Source organism: Podarcis cretensis (assembly GCF_951804945.1).
Source record: "Podarcis cretensis genome assembly, chromosome: 12".
In the NCBI taxonomy this organism is placed as follows: Eukaryota; Metazoa; Chordata; class Lepidosauria; order Squamata; family Lacertidae; genus Podarcis; species Podarcis cretensis.
Window position 1 is genome coordinate 55,643,494 of NC_137181.1, and position 14,264 is coordinate 55,657,757.

At 45.1% G+C, this 14,264-nt stretch overlaps 1 protein-coding gene and 1 long non-coding RNA gene across 2 annotated transcripts in view; one reads left to right on the plus strand and one right to left on the minus strand.

The window, feature by feature from the left end:
* Positions 1-10,461, plus strand: part of LOC307199684 — a 99,616-nt gene extending 89,155 nt beyond the window's left edge. Inside the window, exon 3 of the long non-coding RNA XR_013832119.1 lies at positions 10,387-10,461. This is a non-coding gene — a long non-coding RNA (uncharacterized lncRNA). The remainder of the gene's footprint in view (positions 1-10,386) is intronic.
* Positions 126-7,843, minus strand: RP9 (RP9 pre-mRNA splicing factor). Its single transcript, XM_079947651.1, is given in 9 exon segments — positions 126-987; positions 1,915-1,976; positions 2,490-2,581; positions 4,427-4,556; positions 5,177-5,207; positions 7,479-7,667; positions 7,669-7,688; positions 7,690-7,768; positions 7,770-7,843. Coding segments are annotated over 9 exon segments (849 nt in total). The 5' UTR covers positions 7,829-7,843; the 3' UTR covers positions 126-800.
* Positions 10,462-14,264: the final 3,803 nt, after the last annotated feature.

Below are 14,264 nucleotides of genomic sequence, written 5' to 3' on the forward strand. Positions count from 1 at the left end.
TGGCTGAGTGGGTGACCTATTTTACAGGCTGGCATTAAGTTAAAGCAATAATGTTTACACTGAAGTCCAACTGCAGCCATGAAGACATTTCCTCCCAATGGCAGAAAACAAACCAGTTTCCACAATACTGTGATCTGTGTTTAATCACACTGTTCTGTACAATAATAGAAAGTCAACTACAGTACAGGCAATTGGAGTGAAGGTCACACCAAGTTCCTTTGTAGTTCTCTCGATTTTTCCTATTGTCTGCCTCAAACCGAGTGGCCAGAGGCATTCCTTGTTAGTCTTCCTTCAACAAAGCCCAGGTATTGGCTGTGCAGGACCACAGAGGCCTTGTTTACATGCCATTAAAGGAATCCCTTTCTCCATATTCTCCAGGAAATACCACGGGGCACTTCTCTACGCCTTGGGAGCTATGTGCCTAGCTTCTCTACTGGCAGCTTCCCCCTGCCTGAAAATTCTAGATTTAATTTTTGACCTCTCAGGAGGCTAAAAAAAATTTTTGGGGAGGGCGGGGACACAACAGGGCCCAAGAACTGCCAAAAAGGGAAGTTGCAAGGGGTGGAGAGAAAAACATTTAAGACGCCAGAGGCTCTCTATCTCAGGTACAGCCCTCTGTGCTCAAAGTACCAAACTTTGTCAAACCCGAACAATGAGAAAAATGCAATGTGGAGGGACAGTGGGGGAGACCTGATAGGACGACTCACAAAATGACACCAAGGAGCACCTAAAACACGCCCTTTGCAGAGAATTGTTCTCCGAATGCTTCGCAAGATGTTGCAAGCTTGCCACAAGTCTCCTCAATGCACTTTGGATCTCTTGCTTGGTTTAGAAGATTTGTGCTTTCTCTTCTTCTTCTTCTTTTCTTTCCTCTTCCTCTTCCTCTTGTGTTTTCCTTTATATCCCGAAGAGCTGGAGCTGCTGCTGCTACTACTGCCTTCTTCATCCGATGTGGAATCCTCTAGCAGCTGCTTCAACTGTTGTATCCTAAATGTACAAATGTACAAATGGCCAATGAACACAAAATCAAATTCCCCCTTTTGCCTGGCAGGGCAAACCACCTGTAGTTTTGTTTTTTAGGTGGGTGGTAGTCTTAAATGGAAATGGAAATTACGACAGGAAAAGTGGAGGTCTCTACCCTTGAAAGCAACACTGAACTTTTCAAACCATCACCATTAAATGAGCTACTGAAATGTAGTGGCAGACACACTGAGCTTTGAATCAAAAGTTCTCCTGGGTTAAAAAAATATGCATAACGGGTAATCTCAGCCTCACTCAAACACATGCCCTGGCCTGAGGGTAAGACTGATTTTTTTGAAAACCGATTATTATTAGGGGAAGGGGTGTAACTCACTGGTAAAGCTAGGCCTGGAAATGTCTCCTTTTCTGAAACCCTGGACAGCCTCTGCAAATCAGTGCAGACAATACAGAGCTGGAAGCACCCAATGGTCTGATGCAGCGAAGACAGCTTCCTATGTTCCTATAGCACAGGGGTAGGCAACCTAAGGCCCGGGGGCCGGATCCGGCCCAAACGCCTTCTAAATCCAGCCGGGAATCAGTGTGTTTTTACATGAGTAAAAATGTGTTTTACATGAGTAGAATGTGTCCTTTTATTTCAAATGCCTCTCTGGGTTATTTGTGGGGCATAGGAATTTGTTCATTTTTTTTTCCTTCAAAATATAGTCCGGCCCACCACATGGTCTGAAGGACGGTGGACCGGCCCACGGCTGAAAAAGGTTGCTGACCCCTGCTATAGCATATGGAGACCTCCAAACACTCTATAGAGTGCTATTATCTGTGTACATTGCGGCAGCCTTTGGCTATGTGCAATAAAACTGACTGACTGACTGAGTGCTATTATGACTGGTTATTATTGGATGCATGGACCCAGATTAGAACAGGAATCAGTCTTACCGCATTTCCTTCTCATGGCGTTTATTTTCCCTTATAATATCATACATGGGGTCTTCGTGTGCCTTTAAAGAAAAAGGGGGAGGGAAGCTCAGTGCCCAATAGAATAACTTGCAATTGATTTGTTTTTAAATAATTGCTGTTTCCTAAGGATTCAAGCGAAGACCTTGACAGCCTATGTCCTCATGAAGAATCATTGCTGATTGTTTTATCCATATTAACTGCTCTTCTTTAATTTAGAGTCAGAACCAAGGGGTATAGGTATCTAAAATCAATGAATGAATCAATTGAATAGGTGCCTTACCCCTTTTGCACTTGCAAACTCTCTCTTATAAGTTCCCCTTCTCAACTGTTTTTTCTTACAGCTGGGCTTCTTTACTGTTTCATTACCAAGCTGGGGATAAAAAGCTTAAAAGCAGCAGTAGGGAATATTAGATGGGGAAAATCCTACTTCTACCTAACAGCACACTGCAGAAGATACAAAGTTCCCTCGTTAAAAGAAAGAATTCAGACACCCTTAACGTGGCAGAATTTTCAAAAACACCATTAATAAACTAATGCCGCAATGTTTTACTTACTACTCTGAATTGTTCTAGCTTCTGGTTGCCTTTAATAAAGAATGGGCATTCTTTGTCTCCCGTTCTGTGTCCATAACGTTTACATCTCCAGCCTTGAGGGAGAAATGAGAAATATTAACATAGTGCTGTGCCCCAAAAAAGTAAATATTCAGTACCTTTAAAACCCAGTATCTAAAAATGATTGGCTTTTCTTTACAAAACGAAGCACTGACCATTAGTTGCTTGCCCTCACATGACCAGATTTCTCCCTGCCCTTGTCCTGCAGAGGAAAGGCATTTGTGGCATGAGAGCACATATAGAGCAAGACTGACATGCCCCCCCCACTCTGTTTTAAGCAGGCAATGAAAAAGATTACAGGCATTCCCACCCCCCCTTACCCGGGGATTACATTCAGGGGCACAGCGCACGTAAGCAGAGCCGTAGCCCCTAGCAGAACCGTTCAGATTGCACCCCTTAAGGTAAAGGGACCCCTGACTGTAAGGTCCAGTCGCGGATGACTCTGGGGTTGCAGTGCTCATCTCGCTTTATTGGCCGAGGGAGCTTCCAGGTCATGTGGCCAGCATGACTAAGCTGCTTCTGGCGAACCAGAGCAGCACACGGAAACGCCGTTTACCTGCCGGAGCGGTACCTATTTATCTACTTGCACTTTGAAGTGCTTTTGAACTGCTAGGTTGGCAGGAGCAGGGACCGAGCAACGGGAGCTCACCCCGTGGCGGGGTTTCGAACCGCTGACCTTCTGATCGGCAAGTCCTAGGCTCTGTGGTTTAACCCACAGCGCCACCCGTGCCCCCTAGCCATGGACAAATTAGCTGCTCTTTCTGCCTCTCCTCCAACCGCCCCACTCCACCCATTCAATTCACCCTCTATTTAAAACCTTATCTTATGAGGCAACAATCAATATTTTTATTTATAGATGTATTTATGGACATGGGATGCAGGTGGTATCTTGGGTTACATACGCTTCAGGTTACATATGCTTCAGGTTACAGACTCCCCTAACCCAGAAATAGTACCTCGGGTTAAGAACTTTGCTTCAGGATGAGAACAGAAATCGTGCTCCAGCGGTATGGCGGCAGCAGGAGGCCCCATTAGCTAAAGTGGTGCTTCAGGTTAAGAACAGTTTCAGGTTAAGAACGGACCTCCGGAACGAATTAAGTACTTAACCCGAGGTAAAGGTAAAGGTTCCCCTGCCCATACGGGCCAGTCATGTCCGACTCTAGGGTTGTGCGCCCATCTCACTTAAGAGGCCAGGGGCCAGCGCTGTCCGGAGACACTTCCGGGTCACGTGGCCAGCGTGACAAGCTGCATCTGGCGAGCCAGCGCAGCACACGGAAACGCAGTTTACCTTCCCGCTAGTAAGCGGTCCCTATTTATCTACTTGCAGCCGGGGGTGCTTTCGAACTGCTAGGTTGGCAGGCGCTGGGACCGAGCAGCGGGAGCGCACCCCGCCGCGGGGATTCGAACCGCCAACCTGACGATCGGCAAGTCCTAGGCGCTGAGGTTTTACCCACAGCGCCACCCACGTCCCGAGGTACCACTATATTATTATTAATAGAGTACATTGCAGAAATCCAGTCTTGAAATCACCAGTACCTGAACTGCTGTGGTCAAGCTTTCCTGGTCCAGGAATGGTCAAAGCTGCCATACCAACCACAACCAGAAGTGCAGTATGAAAAATGACAGCAAGAAAAGAGAAGCGATTGCCTCTTCTGCCAAGATTTTCCTAAACCCTTCTAGGACTTCCTTGTCTGCATATCAGTTGACTCCTGCCTCTGAATCCTCATTCCTTCTCTCCAGCCTGTCAAGTCCAGTTGTCATCAACTTGTTCCTCTACAGATTTTTGAACTACAATTCCCATCAGCCCCAGCCAGCAAAGCCATTCATTCTTTGTTCCCCATTCCCCAAAAGCTGCACAGAAATCTACTTCGCTCACTCACATTGCATAACTTTGACCTCCTTCCCCAATGGCATCCAAAGCCCTTTGGTTGGGGCGTGGGCAAGGAATTCTCTGGCATTTTCATTGCCAGGTACGTCAGGAATGCAGTCCTCCGGTTTAGTCTCATCTTCCTGTACGAAAAAGAAGCAAATCAAATGAAATGAAGCCGCAAAAACAAAATGGGACAAACTGGTCTAACCTACACCCCTGCCAGGTGGGACGGACTGCAAGACACTCTTCATTTCTTACAGCAGATCTGCTATCTCCTCCAACTTTTTAGCCCACAACCAATTCAGACTTATGGTTTGCACTTCTGGAGAAAGGCAGACCTTTTAAAAGGGCTTCCTTCAAATTCTGCAGAACCAGGCCAGTGTGTGAACCAAGACGTCTACGCAGGCAGAGTAAAGAATTTGGCTTCCAATTCCAATCTGTTAACTACATGGCTGCCACAAACAAACTCACTCACCACAGGGTACGTGAGATTGCAATAGGGAGCTTTGGGGTCATCTAATTCACCCCCCCATCTAATTCAATTTTATCTATACCACAGATAAGTATAGTTTTACTCTAGTTTCATTTAGCTTTTAAAGTCTTGCGCTGTATTTTTACATATTGTGTGTGTGTCCCTCAATTATATTTTGTGTAAAACACTTCAAGGTTTCTTTTTATATAGAGAAACTGCATCTTTGTTCCTGATTTACTGTATTTTTTTTTTTTAAAAAAGAACAGTTTTACAAGCTACCCAACCTACCTTAATAAACCCTGGAGGAAGTTTCTCGTAGCTGAAAAAAGATTGAAAATATACTTTAGTGTCATTAAAAAACAAACTACAAAGCAATGCAGAAAGTTCAGCTGAAGCAAAATTAGAGAAGGGGGTAATGTTTTTGAACACCTGTCACTCAGTCCCCCCTCCCTTATCTAAAGTGGATAGGGAAAACCACAGCAAACGGGCTTATTATTTATGTCATTCATTTTTCACAAAAGTCACAAACTGGTTTACACGTAAAAATATAAGATACTTGATCATAAGCAGCTAATAAAAAGCATTCTTATTAAAATCCCAAACCAACTCATCAACTCCAAACAGTGGCGTAATAATACATAGTAAAAGATCATTTAATAAATGAGAAATCTTAAAGCAACATCAAAAAGGCCTAAGCTATCTGTTGATGCCGGCAATGGTATTTCAAGATGCTGGCAATGGCATTAAGAAAAAAGAAAAGAAAAAAGGTGCCCCCTGATATGTTACAGAGTTCAGGATAACTACAAATCTGAGTTTGGCTGAAAATGACTATATCCCAGAAACTATTTCAAGCAACAACCTATTTGTCAGAGATAGTGCAGCCATTTCTAAGAAAACAATATTTATTTTCACCACCTTGCCACAAATGAGAAATTTTGAAAGCTTTTGTGTGTGTGTGTGTTTTTAGTGGCAGAAATGTAATATTGACTTGAAGCAGCCTGCCTGTTCTTTTTAAAAATAAAATAAAATAAAATTCTGTGTCATGGATTTGAAGCGATGCCATTTCATGAATACAAGTGGCTGTGCTAATTTGACAGCAAAATAGCAACTCTGATTGACAAAGTCAGAATGGGTAAATAAAAACAGCACTAGACAGGATGCCCGTTAAACCTTTGATCACTTCCTGTGATCACCAAGGCTATTTCTAGATGACAGAACAAACCAGAAAGGAGGGAACATTTCCACAAACACCCCAAAAAAGAATATCGGGAACTTCTCGTGGCTACTCCTAGACGCTGGAACTCCCTCCCTGCAGAAGATCCCTATGATCCCTGGCTAACAGGACCAGTGGTCAGAGAAGATGGGAATTGTAGTCCCAAAACATCTGGAGGGCAGAGTTTGCCTATGCCTGACCCCTTGGTGGGGGGTGGGGATAAGAGAGCACCCCTGAGCTAAAGGATCCCCTTCAGAGCTAGAACATTTGCACAGACCAGATTTCCTCGACCCTCCAGATGTTTTTTGAGACTACAATTCCCATCATCCCTGCCCACTGGACCTGCTAGCAGGGGATGTTGGGAGTTGTAGTCCCAAAAACATTTGGAGGGTTAAGTTTGGGGGATGTCTGGATTCGGGTGAGGGATGCCGTGCACCTCCCCGCTGCCCTTGGAGGAAGGCGGAGACTTCAAGCCGCCCCCCCAAACTCAGGCATCCCCAAACTCGGCCCTCCAGTTATTTTGGGACTACAACTCCCGTCATCCCCAGCTAACAGGACCAGTGGTCAGGGATGATGGGAATTGTAGTCTCAAAACATCTGGAGGGCCAAGGTTGAGGAAATCTTGCCTATGCTTGGCTTATACTGTGACAATATCTATATCTGTAGTTCGTTAAGATTTCTGAGAAGAGCAGGTGAGCCACTTCCTGGAATTATTGGTCTTTTGGGGGGGGGTTGCTTTCAACGCAGAGGGCGTGCGTCGTCCACAGCCCTGCCTAGCCTACGTCACAGGGCTGTTTTGAAGGTTAGGGATTAGGGCAGTCACCCCCAAACTCTGCCCTCCTCCAGATGTTTTGGGACTACAATTCCCATCATCCCTGACCACTGGTCCTGCTAGCTAGGGATGATGGGAGTTGTAGTCCCCAAACATCTGGAGGGCCGAGTTTGCCTATGCCTGACCCCTTGATGGGGGGGGGGGAAATAAGAGAGCAGTGTTTCCCAACCTTGGGCCTCCAGCTGTTTTTGAACTACAATTCCCATCATCCCTGACCACTGGTCTTGCTAGCTAGGGATGATGGGAGTTGTAGTCCAAAAACAGCTGGAGGCCCAAGGTTGGGAAACACTGAGCTAAAGGATCCCCTTCAGAGCTAGAACATTTGCCCAGACCAGATTTCCTCGACCCTCCAGATGTTTTTTGGGACTACAATTCCCATCATCCCTGCCCACTGGAGCTGCTAGCAGGGGATGTTGGGAGTTGTAGTCCCAAAACACATTTGGAGGGTTAAGTTTGGGGGATGTCTGGATTCGGGATGCCGTGCGCCTCCCCGCTGCCCTCGGAGGAAGGCGGAGGGTTCAAGCCGCCGCCCCCCCTAGCCTTACAAGGACTCCAGGTGCTGGATCTGCTGGATGTGCTGCACTTCCCGCTTCGTCCTCTTCTGCTCCTTCCGCTCGTGGCCTCGGCTGCTGGAGCCGGCCGGGCTGCCGCCGGGCAAGGACGACGACTCGCTGCGGCTCCGGTGCCGCTTCGGGCCTCCGCCCTCGCCGCGCCGGGACATGGTGCACCGGGGGAGCCGCCGCAGCCCGGCCCGCCCCGACCGCGCAGCTCGGCCTGGCGCGCCTCGCTTCCAGGGCAGGCCAAGCGAGCACTTCCTCCGGCCCGACGGGGCCGCCACGCGGCGCTCGGCGGAGCTGCTTCCCAGCGCCGCCTGCTCAGACCGAATCGAAGCCATCCATCATCAATCCAGAACGAAACCCGATCAGTTCATAATAAAAACCCGATTGTCGTTTGCAGCGCCGGATTGACTTATAAGCTAAGCAAGCTATAGCTTAGGGCCCCCCTCTCTTGAGAACCTCCCAAAAATATAATGGGGGAAAACTGGATGTGCATTTCCAAAATGTAAGATGGAGAACAAATAAAATAAAACCTACATACAGCAACAGTGTTTTGTGTTGTGTAGGATCTTATGATGCAAGTAATGGCCTGCTAGCCTGCTCCCTAAAATATCTTTTTTTTTTTTTAATAAAATTTTTTATTAATTTCCAAATTTTTAACAAACACAAAAACAACATAAAAACAAACACAAAAAATCATATTTTCTTTACCTTATTTCCATAAACCTCTTTTCCCGGACTTCCCCATACCTTCCCCTTTTTGCATCCTTTATTCTAAACAATTATTCAGCAACCCTTCTTAGCCAATTAAATATAAGTTCATTCTCCTTTTCAATTTCACCCTAAATTAAACACAATTTACCGCTGCAATTCTACATCTTCCTCTCCCTCAGCATTTTAAAGGTAAAAGGTAAAGGTACCCCTGCCCGTACGGGCCAGTCTTGACAGACTCTGGGGTTGTGCGCCCATCTCACTTAAGAGGCCAGGGGCCAGCGCTGTCCGGAGACACTTCCGGGTCACGTGGCCAGCGTGACAAAGCTGCATCTGGCGAGCCAGAGCCGCACACGGAAATGCCGTTTACCTTCCCGCTGGTAAGCGGTCCCTATTTATCTACTTGCACCCGGAGGTGCTTTCGAACTGCTAGGTTGGCAGGCGCTGGGACCGAGCAGCGGGAGCGCACCCCGCCGCAGGGATTCGAACCGCCGACCTTTCGATCGGCAAGTCCTAGGCGCTGAGGCTTTAACCTACAGCACTCCTCAATTTTATAGTAACTCTTAAGATACATCTTAAACTTCTTCCAATCTTCTTCCACAGTCTCTTTCTCTTGGTCGCGGATTCTGCCGGTCATTTCTGCCACTGCTCCCTAAAATATCACTGGTTTGCTCATTTATATATATAGGGTGCCCACATTCTGCACATAGCTGTCAACTTTCCCCTTTTCTTGCGAGGAATCCTATTCGGAATAAGGGAATTTCCCTTAAAAAAAGGGAAACGTTGACAGCTATGACTCTGCATGTGCAAATGGCTTTAGATACCTATTAGGTCCATTAATGAGCATATAGCATATATTCAACATAAAAAGCAGCGACAATTTGTTGTTGACAAAGGGCAGCTGGACATATAAAGGGCCCCATTACCTTCAGTAGCTTAAGGCGTCATCAAACCTAAACTGGCCCTGGCTAGGACATCTCCTTCCCCCGACCATGCCTTCCCTTCCCTGGGCACACCTCTTGCTAACCCCACTTTCTCCATACCCTCCAACATTTCTCTGATTAAAATAGGGGCTTCCTATTATTATTATTATAGGGATGCGGGTGGCGCTGTGGGTAAAACCTCAGCACCTAGGACTTGCCAATCGAAAGGTCAGCGGTTCAAATCCCCGCGGCGGGGTGCGCTCCCGTCATTCGGTCCCAGCGCCTGCCAACCTAGCAGTTCGAAAGTACCCCCGGGTGCAAGTAGATAAATAGGGACCGCTTACCGGCGGGAAGGTAAACGGCGTTCTGTGTGCTGCGCTGGCTCGCCAGATGCAGCTTGTCACGCTGGCCACGTGACCCGGAAGTGTTTGCGGACAGCGCTGGCTCCCGGCCTCTAGAGTGAGATGAGCGCACAACCCTAGAGTCTGGCAAGACTGGCCCGTACGGGCAGGGGTACCTTTACCTTTATTATTATTATTATTATTATTATTATTATTATTATTATTTTATTGGAATTCTAAGGTTTCAGATATACAGTATATAAATCATATGCATATAAGTATACATAAGTATATAAACCACGTCTGAAATAGTACAGGAGAGCAATCCTGAAGCCATTCTGACTCTTCCAGTGACCTCTGATATTCTCTACAGTGAGGAAGGAAATTGGAAACGCCTCCCCCTTGTCTCTTTGTTCACAAATCATATCTTAAGGGTATACTATGGAGAGCCTGTACCTGGATTCAGGAACTAGGAACAGTGGTACCTTGGTTCTCAAACGCCAAAAACCCAGAAGTGTTCTGGTTTTCAAATGTTTTTCGGAAGCCGAACGTCTGATGCAGCTGTCGGCTATTGTTTCTGGGGCGCCTGCAGTGATCAGAAGTTGCGCCTTGGTTTTTGAACATTTCGGAAGTCAAACAGATTTCCGGAATGGATTAAGTTTGGCGCTTTTGTTTTTGCTATTTATTTTGCACTTTTGAGGCTTTTTCGGTTAATTTGTTTTTGTGACTGCAATCAGCTACTGACTGATTGTGTGACCGGAAATGGATAAAAGCCCCCCTTCCAAACAATGACTATCATCAGTGCAGGTAAGAAAATAATAATTTTAATTTTTCTCATCTACAATACTGCCTTATTTATTTTATAGTATGCAGGTGGCGCTGTGGTTTAAACCACAGAGCCTTAGGCTTGTCAATCAGAAGGTCTGCGGTTCGAATCCCCGCGACGGGGTGAGCTCCCGTTGCTCGGTCCCAGCTCCTGCCCACCTAGCAGTTCGAAAGCACGTCAAAGTGCAAGTAGAAAAATAGGTACCACTCTGGCGAGAAGGTAAACGGCATTTCCGTGCGCTGCTCTGGTTTCACCAGAAGCGGCTTAGTAATGCTGGCCACATGACCCAGAAGCTGTCTGCGGACAAACGCCGGTCCCTTGGCCTATAGAGCAAGATGAGCGCGCAACCCCAGAGTCGTCCACGACCGGATCTCTAACAGAAAGGGATACCTTTACCATTACAGTACATTGATTATTACTTTCATTTTATGGATCAGTGGTTTTGTTGGATAGTAAAATTCATGTTAAATTGTTGTTTTAGGGGTTGTTTTTAAAAGTCTGGAACGGATTAATCCTTTTCCCATGACTTTCTATGGGAAAGCGCGCCTTGGTTTTGGAACGCTTTGGTTCTGGAACGGATTAAGTTTGAGAACCAAGGTACCCCTGTATATACAGCATCTGTGCTTTTATGTTTGTACATATTTTATGGGCTAATAGCCGTAAATAAATAATTAATTAAAAAAAGCATCTCAAAAGGAATGGCCAGGCTGCCCACGTAAAGCAATCAAGTGACCGTTATCAGTATCCTGCCAGACAGGTTTTCTGTTGAAGACCACTCCCTGTGCTGCATTTCTTCTCTAGCCCGCCTCCTTCTGTGATGTAGGTATGATGTTTTTGGGGGTGGTCTTGAGCTACAGGGTGAGCAATTTCAGAAGTCTATACAGTATAAGGGCTTGCACGCCATTTGTTCTGGGTCCCTCCTGCCTCCTGCGTGTGGTTCTGAGCACCCTGTTGCAACAGTTAATAAAGATCAGGCTTACTAGCTGCCTTGCTTCTCAATATTCTCTGGTTGGCCTCTGTTATTTTCTTCTTCCGATAGGAAACCTACTTAAGGTCTCTATATGGGCTCTTGGATACCCCATAAGGGAAAAAGAGCAGTATTTTTCTTATAACAATTATTATTGCTATTTTTCTAGAAAAAGAGGTGCCAGAACTTCACAATGAACGCCTCCCTTGTTCTAGTATTATTATTAATTTCATTTCTATACTGTTTATATTTTTAATAAAATATCTCAAAGCGGCTTGCAGCACATTGAAACATCAGTAAAACAACCCAAAATTAAACATAACTGAAGAAAGTCAAATATAAAGTATACAGTCAAAGCAACATAATGAACAGGAAACTAAAATATTATCTTGAAAGATTTCAAAATAAAACGTTGCAAAGGAGGTCAACTACAGAATACATATTTAACCAAAAAAATCTTAAAACATTTCAGAAGAAAACATTGCTAAGTGGCAATGATGGCCATCTAAGAGGGGCCGGAACTGAGTCCCAGTGATTTCTGGCTGAAAAAAAGCCCTGGTGATTATTTTACCAGTTAAACCCCACCCATCTGACTGGGCCACTCTGGGTGGCTTCCAACATATAAAACATAATAAAGCATTACCATATTAAAAATCTGCCTTATTCACAACTGCCTTCAGATGGCTCGGGAATCAGGTAACAGCATACCCTCCAACATTTTTCCAAAGAAAACAGGGATGTCCGTAAGGGAAGGTGGGACATTTGGGGATCCAATTAGAAACTGGAATGGCTTCCTGGAATGTCCCCAGAAAATTGGGACGCTTGGAGGGTCTGTAATGCAGTCGGTCACATTCTGACCATGTTTGCTTATAGCTCCCTGCCCCACCTCCATGTGGCCCCTGAAAGGTTGCTTGTGCAAAAAAGCCTATGAATAAATGGATCCTAAACCATTTTAGATCTTTAGAAAGGCTAGTGGTGCCTGAATTCGCAAAAATGCAGAGTAATGTTTCAGGTAAGTGGGGCAGAAATTCACTTTCACTGCCAGCTTTTGCATCTGGCGTGTCCCTAATGAAGTGCCAACATTCCAGTGGAATATTGGCTGGTGTCTTTAAAACATTACCAGAGCACTGGGAAGTAGCGCAGAAGCTGCTGAAGGCCATTTTTCATGAGGTTTGGGGTGATGATGAGGGCTGAGACCTGCTTTATTTTTCAGCTTGGTTTAAAAAAGAAAAAAATGCATGCGTGGCATTTTTGATGGGTCAGATATGCACACTTTAAGGGCTTATCTATGCTTAAATGAAGACCTTAATTGGGGAAAGACCACATCTTTATCTTTACAGTTCCCGAATCATATTTTTTACCCTAAGAGTTTAATTGTCTCTGTTTAAATCTGGTTCCTACTTATACGAGGGTGACCGGTAGACCTGTCTGGCAAATGCAGAGATTGGTACTCCAATATCTTCTGCAGCCAATAGGTCAGGATGCTGTTGTGTCTAGGTCATGTACAAAATAGGAGCTTGTACCAGGGTCACAGATAGTTCCTGAGGGATCTATTTAGTATTAAACTTATGCCTTCTGCACTGATGCCATGATCCATATAACTAAACCATGTAAAAAGTCCAGAAAAGTCCCTTTTGCAAGAGTGAGTAGACCTGGGGGTTGGTTATAAAAAGGTCGCAGCACCTTCACAACTACAATTCCCAGTACTGCCTCGTGGAAGGTAGGAGAGTTCGACATTTTAAAAATAGTTTGTGTCACAATTATGCCCCAGCACTTGTTGGGGTAATGAAGGAAGTGTCTGAATGAATGTTTGCAATAAACTAAACGTTAAGGCAGAACCAAGTTTGTATACAACATGTTTTATTGTACAGTGGTACCTTGGGTTACATACGCTTCAGGTTACAGACTCCGCTAACCCAGGAATAGTACCTCAGGTTAAGAACTTTGCCTCAGGATGAGAACAGAAATCGTGCTTTGGCGGCGTGGCAGCAGCAGGAGGCCCCATTAGCTAAAGTGGTGCTTCAGGTTAAGAACAGTTTCAGGTTAAGAACGGACCTGTGGAACGAATTAAGTTCTTAACCCGAGGTACCACTGTACTTTCCTGCAATCATTTATCTTCTTGCTCATCTGCATGTATACAATCCAGGAATTCAAAACAAGCAATTTCTCTAGATTACAGAGCACTTTCCTTTGCAGCAGAAGTACAACCTGTGTTTTGGTGCCCCTGCCATGTAATCCAAACTGCAAATCCCACCAGTGTTTAAAGGCATCTGAGGAGTTTAGCCCTTAGCTATAATGTAACAAGTTATTATAAACCACAGCTAGCTAAAAGCTGGGCAATTCACATATGCTAAACTATAGGATAACTCTCTGCTCACAGTTTGCCCTATACTTTACAAACGGGACATTCTTTTGAAGATTTTCACTGACAGAGAAGAAAATAATACCTTTGCTTTTCAGTTCAATATTTAACTGATGTAAGTCAAAGTTGGTGTCTTACATTCTTGCGACAACTGTCTGGAAATTAACTTGTCTTGATGTTATGAGGTCGACCCCTGAACCTATATGCATGCCCAGCTCACATACGAACCCACAAACACTACTAAGAAGAATAGACCCTTTTGAGTGGAGTCAGGATGTGTGGCCATTTAAAATATGTGTATACCTTCAACCCAATAAAGAACGTGTCGCCCCAGGAAGCAGAAAAAGATGGGTTTGTTACATGGAAATGGAAGAGCCATGGCAGATGTATGCTGCTTTAGACAGTGAGGTTGCAAATAAGTGGGGCAGCAAATCAAATTAAAATTCAAACACCTTAATCCTAAAGATAAAAGGAATCCCTACCTACCCAATGAGTATAGAGATGTGCCACAATACACATACTAAAAGAAATTAAGATAAGGAAGGGGTTTACGTATGTGTACCTGATCATGGAGCAAGTGAGACAAAAAGTCAGTGTGATGTCATGTATAATGGGATAAGAATCCAATGTCTTTGTTCAGACCA